Source organism: Hemitrygon akajei, chromosome 3 (genome assembly GCF_048418815.1).
Source record: "Hemitrygon akajei chromosome 3, sHemAka1.3, whole genome shotgun sequence".
In the NCBI taxonomy this organism is placed as follows: Eukaryota; Metazoa; Chordata; class Chondrichthyes; order Myliobatiformes; family Dasyatidae; genus Hemitrygon; species Hemitrygon akajei.
In genome coordinates, this window is record NC_133126.1 from 145,012,583 (window position 1) to 145,038,143 (window position 25,561).

Below are 25,561 nucleotides of genomic sequence, written 5' to 3' on the forward strand. Positions count from 1 at the left end.
TTTTTCTCTGCCTCCTCCCCTCATCACAGCCTCGACTTTGAGCCTTTGACATTTCAGATTCACAGAATATGGCACCTATATAATCTCCAAAAGATGAGCTGCTGATCTCTGCAAAAGGGAAGAAATGTGGCTTGCTATCAAAGTTTCCATTGTCCATTCACTAGTTCAGAATCTGGCTTCTTGTGAAATGACGGGTATTATTTAGGGTTGGGATGTGCGTAGACAAAGAAGGAAAACCTGGAGTAAAGGGCCACTTCTGTGTTACTGCCATAGAGATTGAGATCACCAATAGTTCAGCCTGGAAGACTCAGATGAGGACTTTGAGACACATAACTGCCAATGTCATTGTATATCAAGTCCTTGATTGAATGCCTAGATCCCATGCAAGTCTACAGGAGATACCAAGGTTCAAAGTTTCAGGTTCCAAGTTTCAAAGCTCTTTGGAGACCAACTTCTCTGGCAAGGATACAAAGAGCACTACTGCAGCTGAAGCCACAGACTAAAACAAAGGGCAGCAACTGATAGCCAAACCGTCAGCTGTCATTGCAACACAGGCAGAGGCTATTTAAGTGTCAGTATCAGAATAAAAGTTCAGATCATTGCTGACCATTCTACTTGCTGCTACCCAAGTGCAGATCAAAGAGTGGATTATCTGTTTGCAAGAGTTTTGAGATTATAATCATAGCTCTGTAATCAATTCTCTAGCAAAATGTAATTTCATTTAACAAAAACAGATGCCTTAGTCTGCATTAGCTTCAGTGGGTTCAAGAAATAAGAACTTGCTCTCCTTCCTAATGGATATCAGCACTCTTCTTCCCACAGCTGCCACCCTGGCAGAATCCATGAGTTCCCACTAGCCAGTTTGTTCAAAACGTTGCTACTTACGGTGAAGTAGTAAAATTTGAAGTTAACCAAATGGAATACAATGTGGAGAAATGTACAATCATGCATTTTGGTAGAAGGAATAAAGGCATTGACTATTTTCTAAACAGGGAGAAAATTCAGAAATCAAAAATGCAAAGGGACTTCAGAGTCCTCATGCAGGATTTCCCAAGGTAAACTTGCAAGATGAGTCAGTGGTAAGGAAGGCAAATGCAAAGTAGGTATTCATTTCAAGAGGACTAGAATATAAAAGGAAGGATGTAATGCTAAGGTGTTGGTCAGATTGCACTTGAAGTATTGCAAGGCCCCTTACCTAAGGATGTGCTGGCATTGGAGAGAGTCCAGAGGATGTTCACAAGAATTATCCTGAGAATGAAAGGGTTAACAAATGAGGAGCATTTGATAGCTCTGGGCATGTACTCACTGGAGTTTAGAAGAATGAAGAGGGATCAAATTGAAACTTATTGAATACTGAAAGGCCTAGATAGAGTAGACGTAGAGAGGACGTTTCCTTTTGCGGGGTAGTCTAGGACCAGAGAGCACAGGCTCAGAATACAAGGACGTCCCTTTAGAACAGAGTTAAGGAGGAATTTCTTTAACCAGAGGATGGTGAATCTGTGAAATACATTGCCACAGACAGTTGTGGAGGCCAGGTCATTGGGTATATTTAAAGTGGAGGTCAATAGGTTCTTGATTAATAAGGGCGTCAATTGTTACAGAGTAAAGGCAGGAGAATGGGATTGAATGAAGGCATTAATCATGGGCCAAATAGCCTAATTCTGCTCCTATGTCTTGTGGTCTAACCCATTTAGGGACAAAGCTGGTCACTGTCACTTTACACCATCTGTTGTTTTGTCTGTCTGCAAGGGAGAAATCTTTCATCAACTCTGATCAGCAACAGTAGAAATACTGTTTAGAAATCATGGGTCAGATTAAGGCACTTAGAACACGGCACAAAAGGAATGCACAAGAGTGACAAATGAATGGCTGAATAGTAACAATATTGATGTAAATGTTGAATGCTTATTATTGATGAATTGCTTGGTTTGGTCTTTCATGATTTGCTCTCCATGGAACACTAATACAATAACTAGAAAGGGAAATCAGCACGACAATTCTGATTTGCTGGCACTGATGGGTCTTGATCATCATGGATAGAACATAATCATTTAGTGGTGTAGTATTTTCTACTTCTATTGATGAATAGCTTCATCCAGATCTGCTGCTTTACTTGTGCTGACATAACTAGTACATTTGCTGATACGGGGTCAGTGGCAATATAGAGAATCAATGGAAGTCTTCACAACATGACCTGGAGTCCAGTTTGCAGCTGATCATAAAGAGCACTAATTACTGTCACTCTCATTAAATGTGAGACAGACTGAGGCTTCATTTTATGCTGAAGAGGATGCTTCTGTATATTCCTGCTCTTCTAACAAATGCACTCAGTGCAGCCTTAGCATCAGGACGGTTCAGGAAATTAAAAGTTCTGTTAGCAGTTATTGTCCAGAATGAGGTAAGTGTTTTGAGAGCTACATTTATAGAAATGAAGAAATAGTTTAAATCCTTGTAGTTAGAGTTGTATTTGTATAGACAAGTGATTAGCATTAGACAACATCTAATGAAAGGGTGAACATATGAGGATTTGGCAGCTTTGGGCCTGTACTCACTGGATTTTAGAAGAATGCAGGGGGGGATCTCATTGAAACCTACCAAATGTTGAAAGGACTGGGTAAGGTGGATATGGAGAGGATGCTTCCTCTGGTGGGGTATCAAGAAGTAGAGGGCACAGCCTCAAAATTGAGGGGTGACCCTTTAGAACAGAGGCAAGGAAGATTTTTTTTTTAGCCAGAGAGTAGTAAATCTGGGGAATGCTCTACTACAGGCTGCGGTGGAGGCTAGGTCCGTGGGTATATTTAAGGTGGAAGTTGATCATTTCCTGATCGGTCAGGGCATCAAAGGATATGGCAAGGCGGCAGGGTTGAGTGTGATCTAGGATCAGCCATGATGGAATGGTGGAGCAGACTTGATAGGCTGAATGGCCTAATTCTGCTCCTATGTCTTGTGCTCTTATCCTTTTACAAAACTTCCTCCCTGTAATCAAATATAGTCTTTGTCAGACAAAGAACTCATCCCATCACATTGGCTGCTTTTAATGTAGTGTAGGAAAACCTGAAGTTTTTTTTTACTGTAAAATGATTTCCATGATGTTTGTACAATGGCAAGTAACAATGGAAATGATAATTTTGTTGAGTAATGGAAAATTCTTGTGATTTCCAGTAATATTGATTGTACTTGCCGAAGTTGGATATCAAAGTATTGTAAAATTCTAAGTGACAAGGTCTCTTGTTATTGGGTCAGGTACTGTCTCACTCACTGCCTGTGAAAAGAGTCAGTTTTTAGAACATTCTTCAAGAGTGACTTGTGCTCTGCATACTTCCCTGCCACCTATTGTTATTCTTCCTTTCGTTCTGCTTCTGCTGCAGTTCCTGTGCAGTAGGCAAGGTTTATAGAATAAAAAGTATTCAACAACAAAAAAACACAAGTTTTCCCTGTGAAAAGATCTGGAGGATGTTCTCTGATCAGCCTGAGCACCAGAATTATATTCTAAGGACTCTGATCATAATCTCCTTCAAACTCGACTGGAGGCTTTTAAAGGTCCTTTGGCTTCATATTGTATGCTGCTCTTACAGCACAACCAGAAACCCAGACTAGATGAGAAGCCAAGGAAGGCAAGGATAACTCTCATCTGTTTTTTGTGATTAAAATACATTGGGATTAGCAGACTGAGGATGAAAGTATTGCATATGGCACTGACCATAATTTATCCATATTAATAATCACTTGAACTGCAAGGTTTCAGCCTTTGTGATTACAATTTTAGGTTCATTACATATCAAAGATTCAGTTTTGCACTGGAGCCTCTAAATGTTGTACAGGAACTGCAGTCAACCATGCATGCTCATTACGTGTATGTGCCACCTACACAGCAATGCTGAAATAAAGCTCTCAATATGTGCATTGAGTGTATTAGTTATTCACAATTCCCAATAAAATCTATGTTGCAAACTGTTTATGTCACAACTAAAAATGATGAGCTACACAATCATTTCTATGCCATTCTCTATCATTTGCATTCTGTGAGAATTTGTTATTTTAGAAATATACCTGCATTGATCTTCGCTTTGTCAACGTGATTTCAAAATTCTTCCACTCCCAGCGCTGCTCTATGATATGGGCAAAAAGCACATGACCATTTCCACAAGCACCAGCGATTTGAATACCGTCAACAGACCAAGTAATGTTGAACACACTTCCTGTGTTTGGCTTTTCAAGTGCATAAGACCACTGTAAAATAGAAAATTAGCATTTAATCATATTATATTTAGAATATTCAAGCTTCCATTACAAAATGAGGACAACGTATTTGAAAACACATGTATTACTTATTTTACATCTGTGTAAGGTTATGACTATTTTGCATGAGTCAACTCAGACATTTCCCCATTATCTTTAACAGCAATGCCAAAGCCTCCCAGTATTAACTTTCTGGAGGTCAGCATTGTCCATCAGGTTAGTTGAACAAATCTAGGGCAGAGGGTCTGAATACTGAACAATACACAACTCATTCTTTGCACTTAAAAGATCATCCAATATTTGCAAAGCTGGTCAAGAATGTTATGGAAAACTCACCTGCATGGTTGGAGTCCCAACAATATTGAAGAATCACATCACTGAGAATAGATGTTCCAATGATAATCAAATTCAGTGCACTATTGTTGCAGTATGCATGTGCAGGATGTTCTGATTCTATAGTTTCACTTCTATGTTCTGCTAAGTGCACTAGAGTCCAATTCATGAAAACTGCTGCCTTCTCCCTTCTTTCAGTTTTTAAACTAAATTACCTTACTAGCTCATCTGTTCATTCCTTTATTTCAATACAGCTATCATCAACCCTTCCTAAAAATTTCCATCCTCAATATACCATCTTTGCAAACTAGCTGTTGGATGAAGGGTGATTCTTTTTTTTCTAATGTGCTGATTCATCATCCAGAACAAGTAGAACTAACATTTCAATTCAGAGATTTATGAATGACTAAATAAGTTCACAATTATGTACCAATTAATATAAAATGTAACTATAGTTAAGGCTATAAAGTAATTCCTTACAAATATTTCTGCTGCGATCTGCTCTGTTAAGTAGAACATAAAATTGACATTTCCTTCCTAAATGTGCTCTTAGAGACAGTAATCTATTCTTACCTTTAAAAATGTTTGTGAACTGTTAGTGTACTAGTTTGTATATCATCAATACAATTGTTAGCAGTTAACCTTATTTGATAAGTTCCCATATATATACATTCTTACTTAACTGTAAGAATGTTTGGGGAAAATGGAGTAATTAGCATTGATACAATCCAGCAAAATACACAATGTAAAGCACTAGTTGCTTTTACACAAGGTAATGCTGTAAAGTGATAACAATTACACACACAAAATGCTGGTAGAACACAGCAGGCTAGGCAGCATCTATAGGGAGAAGCGATGTCGGCGTTTCGGGCCAAGACCCTTCGTCAGGATAACAATTACTGTTATAGAAACAAAAAAAATTGCAATGTATTATGGTAATCTGTCCTCTGTTCCATTATTGCTCCAATAACTTAGATCCTTACATGTAATTAAATCACCAGGCAATTAAGTCAAAAAAAACTTAACTTCCAGTCAACTGTTCCCTTGAACCATTACACAAGAGAACATTGTAATGTGCAGTGTTACTGTGCAATTCTTTAATGGATAAACTGGACTACTCTGGATCAGGCAGGATGGAAAAAAGATGTTAAACAAATGGAGTTCTTTTACTTCAGTTTGAAAATAAATCTGAGGAATCACTTTCTGTTGTTTATATTAGACTTATACTTCCACATGGTCTTACCCACAAATACTGCTGACAAGTATCTGATGAAGTTACAGAACCTGGGCCTCTGTACCCCCCTCTGCAATTGGTTCCTTGCCTTCCTAAGCAGAAGACCACAATCGGAGCAGATTGTTGATAACATCTCCTCCTCACTGACGATCAACAGTGGCGCACCTCAGGGGTGTGTGCTTAGCCCACTGCTCTACTTTTTCTATTCCCATGACTGTGTGGCTAGGCATAGCTCAAATACCATCTATAAATTTGCTGACAACCCAACCATTGTTGGTAGAATCTCAGATGGTGACGAGAGGCCGTACTGGAGCGAGATATGCTAACTAGAGGAGAGGTGTTGCAGCAACAACCTAGCTCTCACCGTCAGTAAGATGAAAGAGCTGATTGTGGACTTCAGGAAGGGTAAGACAAAGGAACATGTACCAATCCCCATAGAGGGATCAGAAGTGAAGAGAGTGAGTGAGCAGCTTCAAGTTCCTGGGTGTCAAGATCTCTGAGGACCCAACATGGTTCTAATACATATATGTCAAACTCAAGGCCCACGGGCCAAATCCACGGTAATTCCACGGTGGAATTATCTTTGGCCCGCGAGATAATATCTAATTACTATTAAAGCTGGCCCCAGTAATCGAAGCGCCTATGGCGTATGATATGGCTAATGCTGAGTTTATTCAGGTACCAGGTTTTCAGGGTTTTTAGTGTTTATTCGGCAGTCTTGCTCGGCAGTCTTCTTCATAAGAAACGGAATTTGTAAAGTGAAACACTTTGTAGTTATAGCAGAGACTGAGACACATGAGAGCAGGCTGAAAAAACGGAGGCAACGAAAGCTGCGTTCGCACACGTCCGATTGATCTGGCCCGCATGAAGCTGCATTTTGCTCAATCCGGCCCGTGACCTAAAATGAGTTTGACACCCCTGTATATCGATGCAGTCATAAAGAAGGCAAGACAATGACTTTACTTCATTAGGAGTTTAAAGAGATTTGGTATGTCAAAAAATACTCAAAAACTTCTATAGATGTACCGTGGAGAGCATTCTGACAGGCTGCATCACTGTCTGGTATGGGGGTGGGGGGCTACTGCACAGGACCGAAAGAAGTTACAGAGGGTTGTAAATTTAGTTGGCTCCAACTTGGGTACTAGCCTACAAAGTACCCAGGTCATCTTCAAGGAGCTGTGTCTCAGAAAGGCAGTGTCCATTATCAAGGACCTCCAGAACCCAGGGCATGCCCTTTTCTCACTGTTATCATCAGGTAGGAGGAACAGAAGCCTGAAGTCACACACTCAGAGATTCAGGAACAGCTTCTTCCCCTCTGCCATCCGATTCCTAAATGGACATTGAACACTACCTCACTTTTTAAATTTATATATTTTTTTGCATGACTTTTAATCTATTCAATATACAGATACGGTAAATTATTTTTTTCTTCTATATTATGTATGCATTGAACTGCTGCTGCTAAGTTAACAAATTTCACGACATGCCGGTAATAATAAACTTGATCCTGATTCTGACTTTTGACCAAGAAACTCAGCACTTTTGGATGGGTGGCTATCAGTTACCAAGTACAGGTGTCCCCCGTTTTTCAAACGTTTGTTTTACGACACCTCGCTGTTATGAAAAAAGGCAGCGTGCCGGCATTACTTAAACATGCCTGTGAGCATCTGTGCTTTATGTCGATTTATTTTGTGCATCCGTTAGCAAGATGAGTTCTAAGGTATCGGAAAAGCCTAAAAGAGCACGTAAGGGTGTTACACTTAGTGTAAAACTAGACATAATAAAGCGTTTTGATCGTGGTGAACAAAGTAAGGATATAGTGAGTTTGGCTAAGGGTTTGTGGAAGTTGACGAAGATGATGTTGAAGATGCTAGCTTCATAGCTTAAAAGTTACTGGAAAGAGTGTTTCTGCCAGGAGCGCTTGTGCTTTTTTTTTTCAGCAGCACTCGTGGCAGCGCTTGCGTGAGATTTTCGCTGTGGTGGACAGTGCTGCAATAATTACAGAAAAGTATTCCTACTTTCTATAGGCTGTGTATTTATCAGATCATTCCTGCTTTTACTATATGTTACTATTATTTTAGGTTTTATGTGTTATTTGGCATGATTTGGTAGGTTATTTTTTGGGTCTGCGAACGCTCACAAATTTTTCCCATATAAATAAATGGTAATTGCTTCTTCACTTTACGACATTCCGGCTTACAAACCATTTCATAGGAATGCTCTACCTTCGAATAGTGGGGGAAACCTGTATTCTAAAATTAGAATTTAACAGTTTCTCTGCCATATAACATTAATTGCATTATGCAACATAAAGATAGCCTAAATTTGCACTCAGATGCTAACTGATGAACACGCGACCAAATTATTCATATAATCTGATGGAAGCTTGCTGAACAAGGCAGCTCTGTCCTCAATGACATGGCCATTCACCACAATCCAACTTCTGAGTAAATCCCTTCATACTGCAGTAGTTGGAGAAGGGGCAAGCAGGAGGGAGAGCAGGTAGTGGGGACATACAGAACAGTCCTTGTCAAAGAAACTTTCAGAACTTAGATCATTGGCCCGGGCACTCCTCCAGCTTAGCCAGCTATCAAAGCAGCTAAAAACTGAAAATGACTGAGCAGACACTCAAAAACAACCCAATGTTAGTAAAATTCAAACTACTAAAATGGGAAAATTTAAAAGAAATAATAAACTGAACATTCAAATACACTCAATAGACAATATAAAACCACTAACATTTTCACCTCTCATGACTATTCTCTTCCATTGAAATGAATTGAGGGAAACTCTGTGAAGAGTGTTTGGGTGCAATACTTCATGCAAGTGCTGGTGAATGACAACAAATTTGCACTCTGCCATTAGACTCTATAAACTGAATCAATAGATGCCTATAATTCTGATCGGAAACACTAAGCCTAAATATAAGAGGGAGATTAAAAATCTGGTTGAATGGTGAGACAACAACCACCTCTCACTCAACATTAGCAAAACACCCAATATTCAGGCTATGTTCTCAGAGTGGGAAGAGAACTCTGGGAGGAGATATAGGAGCCTTAAATCCCAGGCCACCAAGTTCAGCAACAGTTGTAACCCTTCAACTATCAGGCTCCTGAACCAGTGTGGATAACTTCACTCACCTCAACCTATGGACTCACTTTCAAGGACTCTCCTACTCACATTTTAAGTATTATTTATTATTATTATTAGTAGTATTTTCAGATTGTCTTCTTTTGCAGATTAGTTGGTTGTCAGTCTTTGTGTGTAGCTCTTGATTGATTCGATTTCTTTGTTCTACTGTGAATGCCTGCAAGAAAATTAATCTCAGAATATGTACTTTGATAATAAATTTACGGAGAACTTTGAAATTGGACTTTTAACTCCTGCCAAAAGTAGCTTGGAACACTGAAGGATTTCACATTTAGTTCCACATTAACTTTGCGAACACTTTTGAAAAACAATGGCTAATATTTCTTCGGTCTTCATACAGCTACTCCCCATTTTCAATTTAATTAAGCCAATTGCTCTTGACACCTGAAATGGCAAAAATGGGAAAATTTTGTTGTTCTGCTTTATGTTTTAGGAGGCGCTTTCCTGGTAATTGTGCCTCCGGTCTTATCATAATTTTGCATTCTCAGCCTGCATTTATAAATCTCTCAATCCTGTTGCTCTATTGAATGAAAGATTTACAGAACTTGGTTTTACTCTCTCTCTCCCCCCCCCCACCACCTAAATTACATCACAGCCACTTTAAAATTAGTTTCAATCTGCTATATTCTAGTAGTTAAAATGATTTCCATCAGCAATTTAAACTCAGCAATAGTTATTCTATAATCTGTACATTCCAATAGAAAATACAGTATCTCACTTCATCATATAACTATTTAAAAACATTGGCAGAAAACAGATTACGAACATTGCATACAACTGTCATCCTTTGGATTGAGTATGACTGGTTATTGTGAGAAGACAAAATGATTTGCAGTCTCTTTGTTTCTATGCAATCCCATTAGACTTTAATTTACAAGTTTTTTTCTTCACAATGTCTTTTTTTTAAATGCTTCCAATATCTAAAGTACACAATAACTTTGCACAATTCTACGGCATCTTGCAGTGCCTGGCAGTAGTGGTCTTTTTAAATTAATACTATTAAAGCAGGTGCTACAATTTTTTTCTGGCTAACAACACAAAATCAAAATTTAACTAGGAAAAGATAAAATAAATTACAAAATGGACAAACTAGACAGTCATGTTACATGAGTACTTGAACCAGTTATAAGCTAAATGTGGACAATGGAAATTTTATCATCTAGTCCCCAGGTAATCTGGTACCATTACATAAAATTCATTACTTTGAGGCTTTAAGTATACATTTCAGCAATGATGAATTTGAATTTAACTTCTGAATTGGTATTCTATGTACTTTTCTGGATGTGTGCCTTTGTAAGTAAATGTATAAAATTACAAAGTCATAGACTATTACAGCATGCAGACAGGCCCTTGGATCCAACTAGCTCATGCTGATCAAGCTAGTCCCATTTTCCAGCATTTGGCCCATATCATTCTAAACCCCTCCTATTTATATACTTATCCAAATGTCTTTTATATTCAAATATACATTTTCAAACTGTCAAGGAAAAAAAGAGAGATCCTATATAAACAAAAACACAAGATCTCTGGATAAGGAAAACATATTGCTGATACTTTTCTGGATATCTCATACTTTAAGTTTGTCATGCAACTTGATTTTTATTTTACATAAAATAGGAATTGTGAAATAGCCTGGTTTTCTGAACACTTGGCTGATGAATGACACAACAATCAGAATTCAAACTTTAAAGAGGCAGGCATCATGGGAATATGGCAATGCTATAACAATGATGTCATAACAGAATTGGTACAATTGTCTATAGCCTGTAAATAAATTTTTAAAAATAATTATATGATAAAATTATTTCAAAGGACAATAAGGAAACCATAGCTCATTTTTTCCTAACAGGATAAATTATAACTCACTGAAGAGACAAGTTAAAAAGTAAACACAGCTAAATAGGAGTTACATAATACGTCACATGTATAATATTTCTTACAATTTACTGCGTACAATGCCTAGTTTCATGTCAATAATTCAGTATCTCCTTCAAATAATAAGTCTTTGTAAATGAGTCTTGACAGTGACTGTCAGCAATGTAGAAATATCACACCCCAGTGTGATTGTGTCCTCAATCAATCTTGCACAGAATATGCAATGTGCAATAACAATCACATTTTTCTGTGGAAACTTGAAGTTTTTTTTGCCATCTCACAATGCTTTTGTGGCCGATTGTCACAATATGTTGAACGCAGAACAGTACTGCAAAGGAATAAGTCCTATGGTCCACAATATCTGTACAACCGTAATGCCAATTTAAATAATTCCTATCTGCCTGCACATATTCCTTAAATTTTACTACCATATCTGCTTCCATTATTTCCCCTGGCAGCACATTTCAGGCATCTACCATTGTCTGTGTAAAACTTGCCTTGCAAACTTCAAACTCTCTTTCAAACTTTCCCCTCTCCCCTTAAAGCTATGCCCTCTGGCATTTGACATTTTCACTCTGGGAATAAGACAACTCATCCATTCTGTGCCTCTCATAATTTTATATATTTCCATCAGGTCATCCCCCAATCTCCAACACTCTAGAGAAAAACAATTTGAGTTTGCCCAGCATCTCATTACAGTACTTCTCTGATACAGGCAACATCCCAGTAACTATCTCTGCACCAGCTCCAAAGCTGCCTTCACATCCTTTTGTAATGTGGCAACAGCAAAGCACACAAGACTCCAAACGTGGCTTAACCAAAGCAAGTATTATACAATTGCAACATGACTTGGACTTTTCTCCCCAACACACTGACCAATGAAGAAGAGTATGTCCTGTACCTTCTTTATCACCCTATCCATTTGTGCTGTGGCTTTTGTGGAAGCTATACGTTTGTAACAAATAATACACACAAAATGCTGGAGGAACTTGGCAGCATCTATGGAAAAGAATGCAGTCGATGTTTCAGGCTGAGACCCTCCATCAGGAAGATAAGGAGTCAGAGTAAAAAGGTGCGGGGAGAGGAGGTGATAGGTGAAGCGGAGGGAGGGGAAGAAGGGGTGAAGTAAGGGGCTTGGAAGTAGATTGGTGAAAGAGATACAGGGCTGGAGAGGGGGTATCTGATAGGAGATGACTGAAGGCCATGGAAATGAGAAAAGGGGGAGGAGCACCAGAGGAAGATGATGGGCAAGTAAGGTGATAAAGTGAGAGAGGGAGATGGGAATGGTGAATGGTGAAGAAGAATGGGGGGGGGGGGCATTACCAGAAGTTTGAGAAATCTATGTTCATGCCGTAAGTTTGGAGGCTACCTAGACAGAATATAAGAAGTTGCTCCTCCAGCCTGAGTGTGGCCTCATTGTGACAGTACAGGAGGCAATGGACTGAAATGTCAGAATGGGAATGGGAAATGGGATTAAAATGGGTGGCCACTGGGAGTTCCCAATTTTTCTGGCCAACGAAGCATAGCTGGTCAGCAAAGCGGTCTCCCAATCTACGTTGGGTCTCACCGAGATACAGGAGGCCACACTAGGAACACCTGGTAAAGTAGATGACCCCAGACTCACAGGTGAAGTGTCCTGGAAGGAGTGTTTGGGGCTCTGAATGGTAGTGAGAGAGGAGGTGTAGGAGCAAGTGTAGCACTTGTTCCACTTGCGAAGATAAGTGCCAAGAGGGAGATCAGTGAGGAGGGTCGAATGCACAAGGGAGTAGTGTAGGGAGCGATCCCTGTGGAAAGCAGAAACTGGGTGGGGTGGGGGAGAGGGCAAGTTATGCTTAGTAGTGGGATCCTATTGGAGGTGGCAGAAGTTACAGAGAATTATGTGCTGGACACAGAGGCTGCTGGGGTGGCAGGAGGATGAACAGACGTGCACAAAATGGAAAAGATGTGGTTGAGGGTAGCGTACTATATTATATTATATACGGACTGTTTCCTGTAGCCGACAAAAAGGCAGGCACAGCTGGGACCCATGAAAGTGCCATGGCTACACCTTTAGTTTGAAGTAAGTGGGTGGAGCCAAAGGGGAAATTGAGCTAAATGTACCAAATATCCCTTTGCTATACTTTGTTATACTTCCTGAGGAGACTGAGGTCCTTTAACATCTGCCAGACGATGCTGAGGATGTTCTACGAGTCTGTGGTGGCCAGTGCTATCATGTTTGCTGTTGTGTGCTGGGGCAGTAGGCTGAGGGTAGCAGACACCAACAGAATCAACAAACTCATTCGCAAGGCCAGTGATGTTGTGGGGGTGGAACTGGACTCTCTGACGGTGGTGTCTGAAAGGAGGATGCTGTCCAAGTTGCATGCCATCTTGGACAATGACTCCCATCCACTCCATAATGTACTGGTTAGGCACAGGAGTACAATAAGCCAGAGACTCATTCCACCGAGATGCAACACTGAGCGTCATAGGAAGTCATTCCTGCCTGTGGCCATCAAACTTTACAACCACTCCCTCTGAGTATCAGACACCCTGAGCCAATAGGCTGGTCCTGGACTTATTTCCACTTGGAATAATTTACTTATTATTATTTATTTATGGTTTTATATTGCTATATTTCTACACTATTCTTGGTTGGTGTGACTGTAACGAAACCCAATTTCCCTCGGGATCAATAAAGTATGTCTGTCTGTTATCAATACTCCTAAGGGTCCTGCCATTTATTGCACATTTCCCATTACGTTTGACCTCTCAAATGTAACACCTTGTCTCGGTTATCTTAGTCATGAATTCAGATAACTTACATTAGATTAGAGAATCATCATGGAAGCATTCTAGTTTTATATCTCACCTCTCCATTATGAATTGTATTTATATAAAGCTATAGGACAGGACAAATACATGAAAAAATTAACAAAACTATTAACATTATTAATAAAATGCAACAAAAAAGCAAAATTAAACATACTAGTCTGAAGGTTAAGGAACCTTTTACATTAAATAGATGTTAAATTATGAAAAAGAACAAAATCAACACTAAGTACAGTTTTAAAATATAGTTATATATTAGGTTTTATCTTGAACAAAATTATTGATTCTCATAGAACCCCAAATGGTAATGTGCTTGAATTTAAACAAGTCCAAATGGCTAATATAAGTAAATATATTATTTAAATATAATTGCCTGGTTGCTACAGGGAAAGGGTTGTTTGACAACAACTTTAGGTTGTGATTTAGGAATCCTTGAAGTTATTCTCATTGGGTGGCAGCTGTCAACAGACATTGGACTCTCCACACAACTCAGCTGAGAGATGATACTATATTGTAATCATCCACCCAGCATTTAAGTTTCACACACACTGAAGAATCCTGCTTTAGGTTAGGACCACACTTGTCTTTTCCATAGGTGAACATACAGTGCCTATAAAAAGTATTCACTACCCCCCCCCCCTTGGAAGTTTTCATTGATTTACAACATTGAATCACAGTGGATTTAATTTGGCTTTTTTGACACTAATTACATAAAAGACTCTTCCATTTAAAAGTGAAAACTAATTTCTACAAATTGGCCTAAATTTATTACAATTATTAAACAAAAAGTAATTGATTGCATAATTACTCACCACTTTCAAGTCAGTATTTAGTAGATGCACCTTTGTCAGCAATTACAGCCTTGAGTCCGTGTGGAAAGGTGTCTAATCAGCTTTGCACATCTGGACACCTCAGTTTTTCCTTATTCTTCTTTACAAAACTGTTTAAGCTCTGTCAGATTGCATGAGGATTGTGGTCTGGACTCTGACTTGGCCACTCCAGGACATTAACTACCGTATGTTGTTTTTAAGCCATTCCTGTGCAGCTTTGGCTTTATGCTTGGGGTCATGTCTTGCTGGAAAACAAATCTTCTCCCAAGTTGCAGTTCTCTTGCAGGCTGTGTCAGGTTTTCCTCCTGGATTTCCTTGTATTTTGCTGCATTCATTTTACCCTCTACCTTCACAAGTTTTCCAGCACCTGCTGCAGTGAAGCATCCCAACAGCGTGATGCAGCTACCACCATGCTTCACAGTAAGGATGGTGTGTTTATGTGGATGTGCAGTAAGTCTGATGGCCAAAAAGATCAATTTTGGTTTTATCAGACCATAGAACCTTCTTCCTGCTGATTTCAGTCTCTCAAGTGCCTTCTCACAAACTAGTCAACATTTCATGTGAGTTTTTTTCCAACAGTGGCCACTCCCCCATAAAAAGCTATGACTGGTGAAGCATCCAGGCAGTTGTTGTTGTTTCCTCAGTCTCTCTTTTCCAAGCCACTGAAGCCTGTAACTCTTCCAGAATTGTGATAGGTCTCACTAGTCCCCTTCTAGCATGGTCACTCAGTTTTTGAGGAAGGCCTATTCTAGGCAGATTTACAGCTGTGTCATTTTCTTTCCATTTCTTTATGATCAACTTAACTGTATTCTAAGGGATATTGAAAATTATCTTGTATCTATCACCTGACTTGTGCTTTTCAGTAAACCTTTTCACAGAGTTGCTTGGAAAGTTCATTTGTCTTCATGGCATTGTTTTTGCCAGGACACTGACTCACCAGAAGTTGAACCTTCCAGATACAGGTGTATCTTTACTACAATCAATTGAAACACCTTGACTGCACACAGGTGATCTCTATTTAATTATGTGACTTCTAAAACCAATTGGTTGCACCAGTGATGATTTGTTGTGTCATTTTAAAGGAGTGAATACTTATGCAAACAATTATTTTGTGTTTTATATTTCTAATTAATTTAGATCACTTTGTAGAGATCTGTTTTCACTTTAACACGAGTCTTTTTCTGTTGAATAGTGTCAAAAACGCCAAATTATTTCCACTGTGATTCAATGTTATAAAACATGAAAACTTCCAATGGCGGTGAATACTTCTTGTAGGCACTGCAAGGGAATGGATTCAAATTTTTCAGGTAAATGTTTTGAACTGCAAAATAAACCTCAGTGATGTTTTTAATTTCTATAAACCTCTCTTCTAAATCTCAAAGTTCAAAGTAAATTTAGTATCAAAGTACAAATATGTCACCATATACAACCCGAAGATTCATGTTCTTGCATGCATACTCATTAACTCCAACAACTGTAATAGAATCAATGGGCATACAACTGATGTGAAAAAGACAATAAACTGTGCAAATACAAAAAGAAAGAAATAATAATAATAATAATAAATAAAACAATAAATATCAGGAACATGACATGAAAAATCCTTGAAAGTTAGTCCATAGGTTGTGTGAACATTTAAATGATGGGGAAAGTGAAATCAAGTGAAGCTATCGCCTTTGGTTAAGGAGCTTGATGGTTGAGGGGTAATAACTGTTTCTGAACCTTGTGGTGAGTCTTGAGGCTCCTGTACCTTCTTCCTGATGGCAGCAGTGAGAAAAGAGCATGTCCTGGGTGGTGGGATCCCTGATGATGGATGCTGCTTTCCTGCAACAATGCTCTGTGCAAAGGTAGGGAAGGCTTTACCCATGATGGACTGAGTTGTAGCCACTTTTTTTTTTGCAGGATTTTCCATTCAAGAGCATTGGTGTTTCTATATCAAACTGCAATGCAGCAAGTCAATATACTCTCCACCACACATTTATAGAATTTTGTTAAACTTTTAGATGTCATGCCAAATCTTTGCAAACTCCGAAGGAAGTAGAAATGCTGCTGTGCTTTCTTCATAATTGCACTTAAATTGCAGGGTCCAGGACAAGTCCACTGAAATGGTAACAGTGAGGAATATAAAGTCGCTGACTCTCTCCACCTCTGATCCCCTAATGAGGACAGGCTCAGGGACCTTTGGTCTCCACCTCTTGAAGCACAATCTGCTCCTTGGCCTTGCTGACATTGGATAAGTTGTTGTTGTTATGGCACCACGCAGCCAGATTTTCAATCACCTTCCTATATGCTGATTCTACACCACCTTTGATTCGACTTACAACAGTGGTGTCATCAGCAAATTTGAATATGGCATTGGAGCTGTGCTTAGCCATACAGTCATAAGTGTAAAGTGAGTAGAGCAGGGGGTTTTATAAGTCATGTCATACTCCTCAGGAAGTAGAGACACTGCCGCGCTTTCTTTGTAATTGCACTTAAGTGTTGAGTCCTTATATTTCTTTATTCTTTATTTATTTTTTAATATTTTTGTATGTATTTGTTTTTGTATGTCTTGGAAATGTTCTGAAGCATTCAGGGTGTTTCATGTATTTGAGAAATACTGAAAGTTTGGGCTAAGTCAAAGATGTGTCATAGCTGGCTTATTTTGGCTGCCCTATATGATTACATAGCAGCACGAAAGGCTCTTTCACTGCACAGATCCATACAAGAAAGGGCACATTTCATTTCAGCAGTTTCATAGGTTTCTACTGAGCATACTGTCAAAAGTCAATTTATTTTTTATAGAAATCAGAACCAAGCCAGTAATTTCACCAATGACCCAAAAACTTGAAACCAATTTTCTCCACTATTCTCCCCCCTCACTTGACTTCAATCATCACCTTCCAGGTTGTACTCCTTCCCCTCCCTCCACCTTCTTATTCTGGCTTCTTCCCCCTTCCTTTCTATTGCTGATGAAGGGTCTCAGTCCAAAACATCAACTGCTCATTTGTCTCTGTAGATGCTGCCTGATCTGCTCAGTTCCTCCAGCATTTTGTGTGTGTTGATCTGGATTTCCAGCATCTGCAGATTCTCTTTTGTTTACTTCTGGCAATGTCTGTAACCTTTTCTATTAAATACAGGAAATATTTTGCATAGCAATATGCAAAGGAAGCTAATCTAAAACCTGTTCCTGAACATCAGTCACTCCACGTACAAAAGCCAGCATGGTGACATCAAACTGCGATTAATCCGAGGTTTAATGCAACTTAATGTTGTTTGTTCATGCGACCTTTACTGAGTGGGCCACAGAAGCATGTCATGGCCAGCAAGCTGAAGGCATTGACCTATTATCAGTATGTAGATGCTCTTGAGAATTTTTATTTGTATTTCATTCCACCCACTTACCTGGCTGCCAATTTTATTGGGCTAAAGGTCACTAGCCTAATCTTTCCCAATCTGATCATAGATCTTGGTGGTTCGAAGGCAATTGATATAATAGTTGGTAGTTCAATGTGTAGAGCAAGAACTGAGACACTAAGTTGAAGATAATAATAGCTCTTATTCTTAGCACAAATTTGCAACTGCAACATAGGAAGTCTGCACTGCCTGCTGTGAATTTGGTAACCATGAGGAAATCTGCAGATGCTGGAAATTCAAACAACACACACAAAATGCTAGTAGAATACAGTAGGCCAGGCAGCATCTATAGGGAGAAGCACTGTCGACGTTTCGGGCCGAGACGTCGACAGTGCTTCTCCCTATAGATGCTGCCTGGCCTGCTGTGTTCCACCAGCATTTTGTGAATTAGGTAAAGTCTTTTTCCCTGGTCAAATGTCAAATGCATTATGGTGAGAAGGGGAAATTTTTAAGAGATTTATGAAGCAAGGTTTTCTCCTTACACAGAAAGTGGTAGGTGTCAGGAAAGCATTACTGGGGAAGGTGGTGGAAGCATATTTGATAATAACATTTAAGATGCATTTAGAGGTATAGATACAGGGAATAGAAGGATATGGATCTTGTGCAGGCAGATGTTTGGTATTGTGGTCAGCAAAGATATCATGGGCTAAAGGGCCAGTTGTGTGTATGTACTTTTCTAAGTTTTATGTTCTCAATTCCTAGCTCATGTAATTGAAAACCAGAAAAGTCAAAGTAAAGAATATAAATGCCAAGTTAAAAAAAAAGGTAAAGACAAAGAAAATGCTGGTGCATGAATGAGAAAGTTAAGCTAATAAAAGACTTTAAAATTAGGTAATTTATTTTCTTTTTAGTTTCTATAAAGCAAACAGCAGTATCTAGTTTATTTGTCTTAAATAATGAGCACATTTTTCTTTAACATGCTTGGAAAATACACCAACATTATTTGTTTTAAACTTTAGAAGGTTTGCTTTTAAACACAACATACAACCAATGAATATTAATTTCCACCCTTAAATTATTTTTAACTTGTGGGAATTTTAAAAGTCTTCATTAAGTAGATTTAAGCCTTACAAATGAAGAAGCAAAACCTTATTAGTAGCCAAGGAGACAGTGAAACTAAATTCAGAATACAGTGCAGTACTTTTGGCAGTCTCTAGGACAACTACTCTTAGTATGGGCAGAGAGTGGCAGTAGGGTGAGCAGAAAATAGTTACTCCTCTGTATTGACCTTTACCAATTTTTTTTTAACAATGTACCAGACTGGGCCCTGATGATTTCACAAAACTCAAATTCCAGTGGTGGTTTTTGTGGAGTGGGGTAAGGGCATTGTCAGGTCATCAGGTAAAGTTTGTTAAAACAATAGAATCTTGGGACAAATTAATGAAGCTTGGAACACCCTTGAGGTACTTTGGGGTCTTTTCTGTAATAGAATTGGAAAATTGATGCAAGTTTTGCTATTTCTTCAAAGGGCAGTTGTGCGCTGACAGATTTCACAAGGAAGTAAAGCCTGCTTTGCACTGGGCTCCAGTAAATCATTGCAGTTAATCCTCCAGAAACACTGCTTTCACTCCTCCTGGTCACTATCTCTAATTGCAAAAAACTATGCCACCCCATACAAAAACAAAACTTTCTCACCCATTAAAGCAAGATACATTTTCCACCCCAATAGTAGCACCACACAACCAACCCCCTCCATTCGTAGACAGGCTGCCGGCAACTGGCAAATAGCATGGCCTACAATAATCTGGCTATGGGTTCTTCTATTGATATCATACCTGGACACTACTGATTCCTGTCTGATTTAAGTATGAGTAGAAATCACCCTGCTATCTGGTCAGAAGTGAACACAAAGATATTCTGGTTGGTAATTGACTACTAAAAACTTTCTCTAGTGTAGGTGATCGGAGAATTTGGGGTGAAATTGATATAAGTGAGAGAATAAGCTAAAAGGAAATAAGTGGAGAAATATTGGGATTAATAAGACTGCTCTGAGAGCCAGCATAGACCTGATGTGCTAAATGGCTTCCTCTTATGTCAAAATGAAACATGAGAACCTTCCTACTCAATTCTGCTGCCCTCAGACTGAGTCCCTCATGAAACATTAAAGTGTGGTAGTGCCTTGCTGAATAATTTTGAGTAATGTAATGAGAGATTTAGTTTCTGACAAAGCTTTAGTCTTTCATACGTATAAACACAGAAAGCAGTAAGTGTTAGGAACCTGTCCTCATAGCAGTTATGTCAAACAATCTTTGCCAAAGTTTGATACAAAGCCAATGGTTTATGCAAATTTTCATTTTGATTACAATATTTCTGAAAAATATAGAGAATAGAAATGGAATTCTGTAGAAATTGTTATGCTTGTGCTTCCTCATTCAAAATCATTGATGAGATTTGTAGGGACTTTCCTCAAAAGGGTTTAAAGCATTTAAAGTAAATAGTCAGGTCCCAAGATTCACTATATCCTGGTTTTTACGTGTTGCTTTTTCCAATGAAAGAAGTATGAGTTTTTAACAATTATTAGCAACATCACTGCTACCTACAGGCATCTAAGTGGATACCCTCCTTTCGTATTGGAAAGTAAGAAACATAAGCAAAAAGAGGTTGATAATGCAAAAAAAAATAGAAAAAATGTGAAAGAATGTGCGAGTAGGAATCAATCACAATATACAAATCATGCTGTGCTGACAGCAGTACAGTGACATTTTTGAAGTCTGCAACCTCTCACCAAGCACTCCATGTCAACATCATAATACTCATCATAAGGAGTGGGTCCTCAAGTTGCATTTGTTGCAGCTGAGCTGTACAGGTACCATGTTTATTAGCAGCCTCTACTTTGCGCTATTGCAGAGCTTAGCAGGAAACACTCTCCTCCAGTTCCAGATGCTATATATGCCTAATATCTTTTCTCCAGATATACCTAGTAAAAGAGAGGCAAGAGTTGGAAAATGACATAGGAGAGGTAGCAATAGGAAACAAATTAAAGATAAATGAACTGAAGAAGTATAATGCATCACTCTTCGCTGTGGAAAAAAACAGCAGCATGCCAGAAATTCGTCAGTGTCAGGGATAGAAGTGAGTGCAGTTACTATAACTAGGGAGAAGGTGCTTGAGATGTTGAAAATTCTAAAGATAGATAGTCATCTGGACCAGATCTGACAGAAGTAAATGAAGACTATGGAGGCATTAGTAGTGACCGTCCAAGAATCACTAGATTTTGGAATGGTTCCAGAGTCCTGGAAAATTGCAAATGTCACTCCACTCTTTAAGAAGGGAGGGAGGAAAAAGATAGGAAATGATTGGCCAGTTAGCCTGCTTTCAGTGGTTGACAAGATAGAGTCCATTATTAAGGATGAGGTTCAAATTCAAGTTTAATTGTCATTCAAACAGGCACATGCACACAGCTAAACGAAACAGTGTTCCTCCTGTACCAAGGTGCAAAAGACAGTACATTTCATCACACACAGCACATACAGTCAGAAAAATATTAGCATAAGTCCCCGAGGGGCATGATCTGAAGATTGATGGTGCATGGGATGTTGTCCTGGAGAACAGGTATGCAGCAGTGCCTCATCTCGCACGGTGTCAGCTGCACACAAAAGCGTTCTAGCTCGTCTTCCAGACAATGAACACTGGAGAGCAGCAGTGATTGGAGAGCCAGCCTGCAGGGACCAGCCCCCAACTCAGCATGGACTGCACTGCACCTGCTGCACCTCTGTACTCTCACAGAACACCTCTGCTGCCTCATACCCTGGGTGGCTGTAACAGGCGGCACTGCAGCAAGAGAGCCTGGTCTGAGCAACAACCGAAGCTATACCGCTCCCTGATTGTCAGACATACCAAAAAATCAATGAACTGCACTTTCAGTCTTTTATATTACCAATGTCCACCAGGGTATTGAAATCACTAGAAAAAAAGACACACACTTGCACCATTTGTTGACTTGGAGAGGTTGTGCAATCAAGTTTTCAGGGTACTTAGAGGTGCACAATAAAATAGGCTGAAGTCAGTATGGTTGCGTTAAGGAGAAATCTTTTGGAATTCTTTGCACATGAGGCTGCTAGACAAGAGCCCGTGGTATTGCAGGGAAGACAACAGCATGGATAGAAGATTGACTGACTGGCAGAAGGCAAAGAATGGGAATAAAGGGGGCCTTTTCTGGTTGGCTGCTGGTGACTAGTGTTGTTCCACAGGGGTTGGTGTTCCGAGTCTGCTACCATCCATGTTACGTATTAATGATCTGGATGACAGAATTGATGGCTTGGTGGCCAAGTTTGAGGATGATACAAAGATAGGTAAAGGACAGGTAGTGTTGAGAAAGCAGGGAGTCTACAGAAGGACTTGGACAGATTAGGAGAACGGGTAAAATGGCAGATGGAATACATTTAGTCCAGTGTATAGTCATGCACTTCGATAGAAGGAATAAAGAATTAGACTATTTTCTAAATGGGAGTGAATTCAGAAATCAAAGGTCCAAAGGGACTTGGGAATCCTAGTGCAGATTCCCTAAAGGTTAATTTACAAGTTGAGTCAATAGTAAGGAAGGCAAATACAATGTTAGCAATCACTTCAAGAGCACCAGAATATAAATGCAAGGCTTTATAAGGTATTTGCCAGACCAAATTTGGAGTATTGTAAGCAGTTTTGTGTCCCATATCTGAGAAAGGACTTACTGGCATTGGAGAAGATCTAGAGGAGGTTTATGAGAATGATCCGAGTGATCCAAGGAATTAAATGGTTATGTATGAGGAGCATTTGATGACTCTGGGTCTCTACTTGGTAGAGTTTAAAAGAATGGTGGGTGGGGGGAGGAGAAGAGATCTAATTGAAACCTACCAAATATTGAAAGGCCTAGATAGAAAGGATGGTGGAGAGGATGTTTCTAATAGTGAGAAAGTCTAGGACCAGAGGGCGCAGTCTCAGAATGGAAGGATGTCCCTTCAGAACAGAGATGAGGACAAATTGCTTTAGCCAGAGGGCGGTAAATCTGTGGAATTCATTGCTACAGACAGTTGTGGAGGCCAAGTCATTGTGAATGTTTAAAGTGGGGGTTCATAAGTTCTTGAATAGGAAGGAAGTCAAAGGTTATGGAGAAAAAGCATGATAAATGGGTGAGAGGGAAAATAAATAAGCCTTGACTGAATGACAAAGCAAACTCGATGGGCTGAATGGCCTAATTCTGTTCTAATCTTGTACGGTGTGTGCACTTGGAAGAGCTCCACCAAAGTTACATGCAGAATAAAGGTCAGGAGAAAGAAAATCATCCCCAGCATCTTTGAACACTTAGCTTCAAGTTCACCAGGTTGGCCATTGGTGGATATTTGCTGAAATAATTGTTCCACAAATTTCTATAAAATGATTTTTAAAATTTAAATCTTAAAGTATAATCTGAAAAGAAAATTATAGGAGCTGTTAAGGTAGGCTAAATGAAAATGTAATTATCCCTCAATGAATCATCTGACAAGAATCTATCAAATGCTCTTAAGAGTTACAGAAATTTTAATTGTTCACTTAAAGTTGAACAAACAAAGTACTCAGATCAAACTGAATGTTGTAAACTATTTCTTTCTTTATTAATAAACAATGTGTTGGCTCTAATGCAACAAAAGACTTAAGTAGATAGGGCATATCAAAATATATTTATTTTAGATTTAAAAAGATATGCAATAATGGAGTTAAGATTTTAGTTTATAGACAGTGATTATAGAGAGTAAGAGCTTAGTGAATATATCTTACAGAATTCTAAGCCCCAATTTTCATAATGCATGACAATAGAACTGGAATTGCAAGCAAACAAATTTCCCATCTTGAGTTATCTAAGGGTTAATGACATATGTACCAGCAATTTTCTAAGCAATAATATGCTGATTCAGCAGCTTTTGCCTGCAATGTGTTTGAAAGAAATGTCTACAATTTTGCACAGCTAGTCAGATCTGGAACTCTTCAAACAGTAATTACTTCAGTGGCGTGACTTGCTTTCACTCAATAGAAAACCCTCCCCCATTTCCTCGTATGTCTGTTTCTCCAGCCACTGTTTACATACTGTGTCAGAAGGGAGGATTGCTGGTGGAGGTTTGCAAGATGAAGTGACGATCTTGGACAGTAATGTTATAAATCAGTGCTTCAGGCAGTTACACAATGGACTACAGCTGGCTCTTGTTAGCTCCTCTTAGCTGACTGAACTACTTTGGCAGCTTGAAAACCAAGTTCTGTGTCAATCCTTAGCACCATGATATTCTGCAGAGTGCTGACACAGACCTCTAATACTGAGAAGAGAGACTGCTGACACAGTTTCTGATATCAACTGCCAACTGTTCACTAATTCAAACAATGAATACAGCTCTCTTAATATTGGAGGGTTAAACAGTCTCTTTCTTAGTCTGGTCAAGTCATGAACTCTTGATTTATTGATTTAGACCTTTTTTATTTTCTAGCAATTATATGCCTAGAAATTACATAGCATATTATCTTACAAACAACACTTAGGTATCAAAGTAATCTATATGGAGCTATTAAATCATTATTTTAAATAGATTAATATTTCCTATAAAATAGAGGACAGCTAAATTAAAAGGAGTTTTCGTTATAGATTCACAATGCATAATTTCCATGGAATAGAAAACCTCACTGCAATAAAGAACATGAATATACAATATTTCCAATAGATATAATGGAAAACAAAATCCAGATACCATAGTAAGAGGGATTTAAGCTCTGCAAATAAAATTATTAAAATGCTGCATTTGATTGCAAAATACTCTTAAAAAATAAATTTCTAAGAAAATTTTTTCTAAATATTACAAATACTTAATTTTAAAAATACATGTTCACCAGTAATTATTAGCACAAACATAATAGGAATTAAGAATTTCTGAGGCATTATTTTCTTTAATTTAGATCCCAGTAATGAAGCTTAAAAGTCCAGGTTTGTTTATTGAATTCATGAAGAATTACTACTGTCTGGGTAAAAAATATTCTTCTCATATCTCTCTTCAACTTATTTTCTGACTGTGACCCCTAGGTCTAAACACTTCAGACAGATGTAACATCAACTTCATATCCGATAGGGCTGGTTCTTACCTCTTCCCTACTCCTCACCTGCCAATCATCTCCCTCTGATGCCCTCGTCTTTCCCATTCTCCATTGGTCCACTCCATTCTCCTCTCAGATTCCTTCTTCAGATCACCTACTTTTTCACCTATCACCTCCCAGTTTCTCACTTCATGCCCTCTCCCTCACACACCCATCTTCCCCCTCATCTGGCTTCCCCTCCCCTTATCTTCTTATTCTGTCTTCTTCCCCTTCCTTCCCAGCCCTGATGAAGGGTCTTAGCCTGAAACATTGACTGTTTATTCCCATCTATAGATGCTGCTTAACCAGTTGTGTTACTCCTGTAAGAATGCTACATGTTTCAAAGAGACCACTACTCACTTTCTAACATTGGGAGCATGAAGGGCATATCAGCTTAATTCCTCCTCATACAATAAATCTGCCATCCCAGGAACTAATTTAAAGCATTTGTGACCAAATGGTATTGAACTGAATGGCGTGGCTTACAAATTATGACCAGACTAATAAACTGTTGTCTCAGTTGCGAATATGCTCACTTTTTCTCAAGATTGAAGTTGACCTGCTTCCAAGACATGCTATAAAATTCAAATACTGGTCGTGTGAGTGTTTGATTGACAGTTGCAGTGGC

At 38.9% G+C, this 25,561-nt stretch overlaps 1 protein-coding gene across 6 annotated transcripts in view; it reads right to left on the reverse strand.

The window, feature by feature from the left end:
* Nucleotides 1-25,561, reverse strand: part of ift80 (intraflagellar transport 80 homolog (Chlamydomonas)) — a 328,780-nt gene that overhangs the window by 65,370 nt on the left and 237,849 nt on the right. For all 6 annotated transcript variants that reach the window (XM_073040988.1, XM_073040987.1, XM_073040985.1 and 3 more), the window contains one exon: nt 4,051-4,230. In XM_073040988.1, the coding sequence (XP_072897089.1) occupies nt 4,051-4,230 (180 nt within the window). The remainder of the gene's footprint in view (nt 1-4,050; nt 4,231-25,561) is intronic.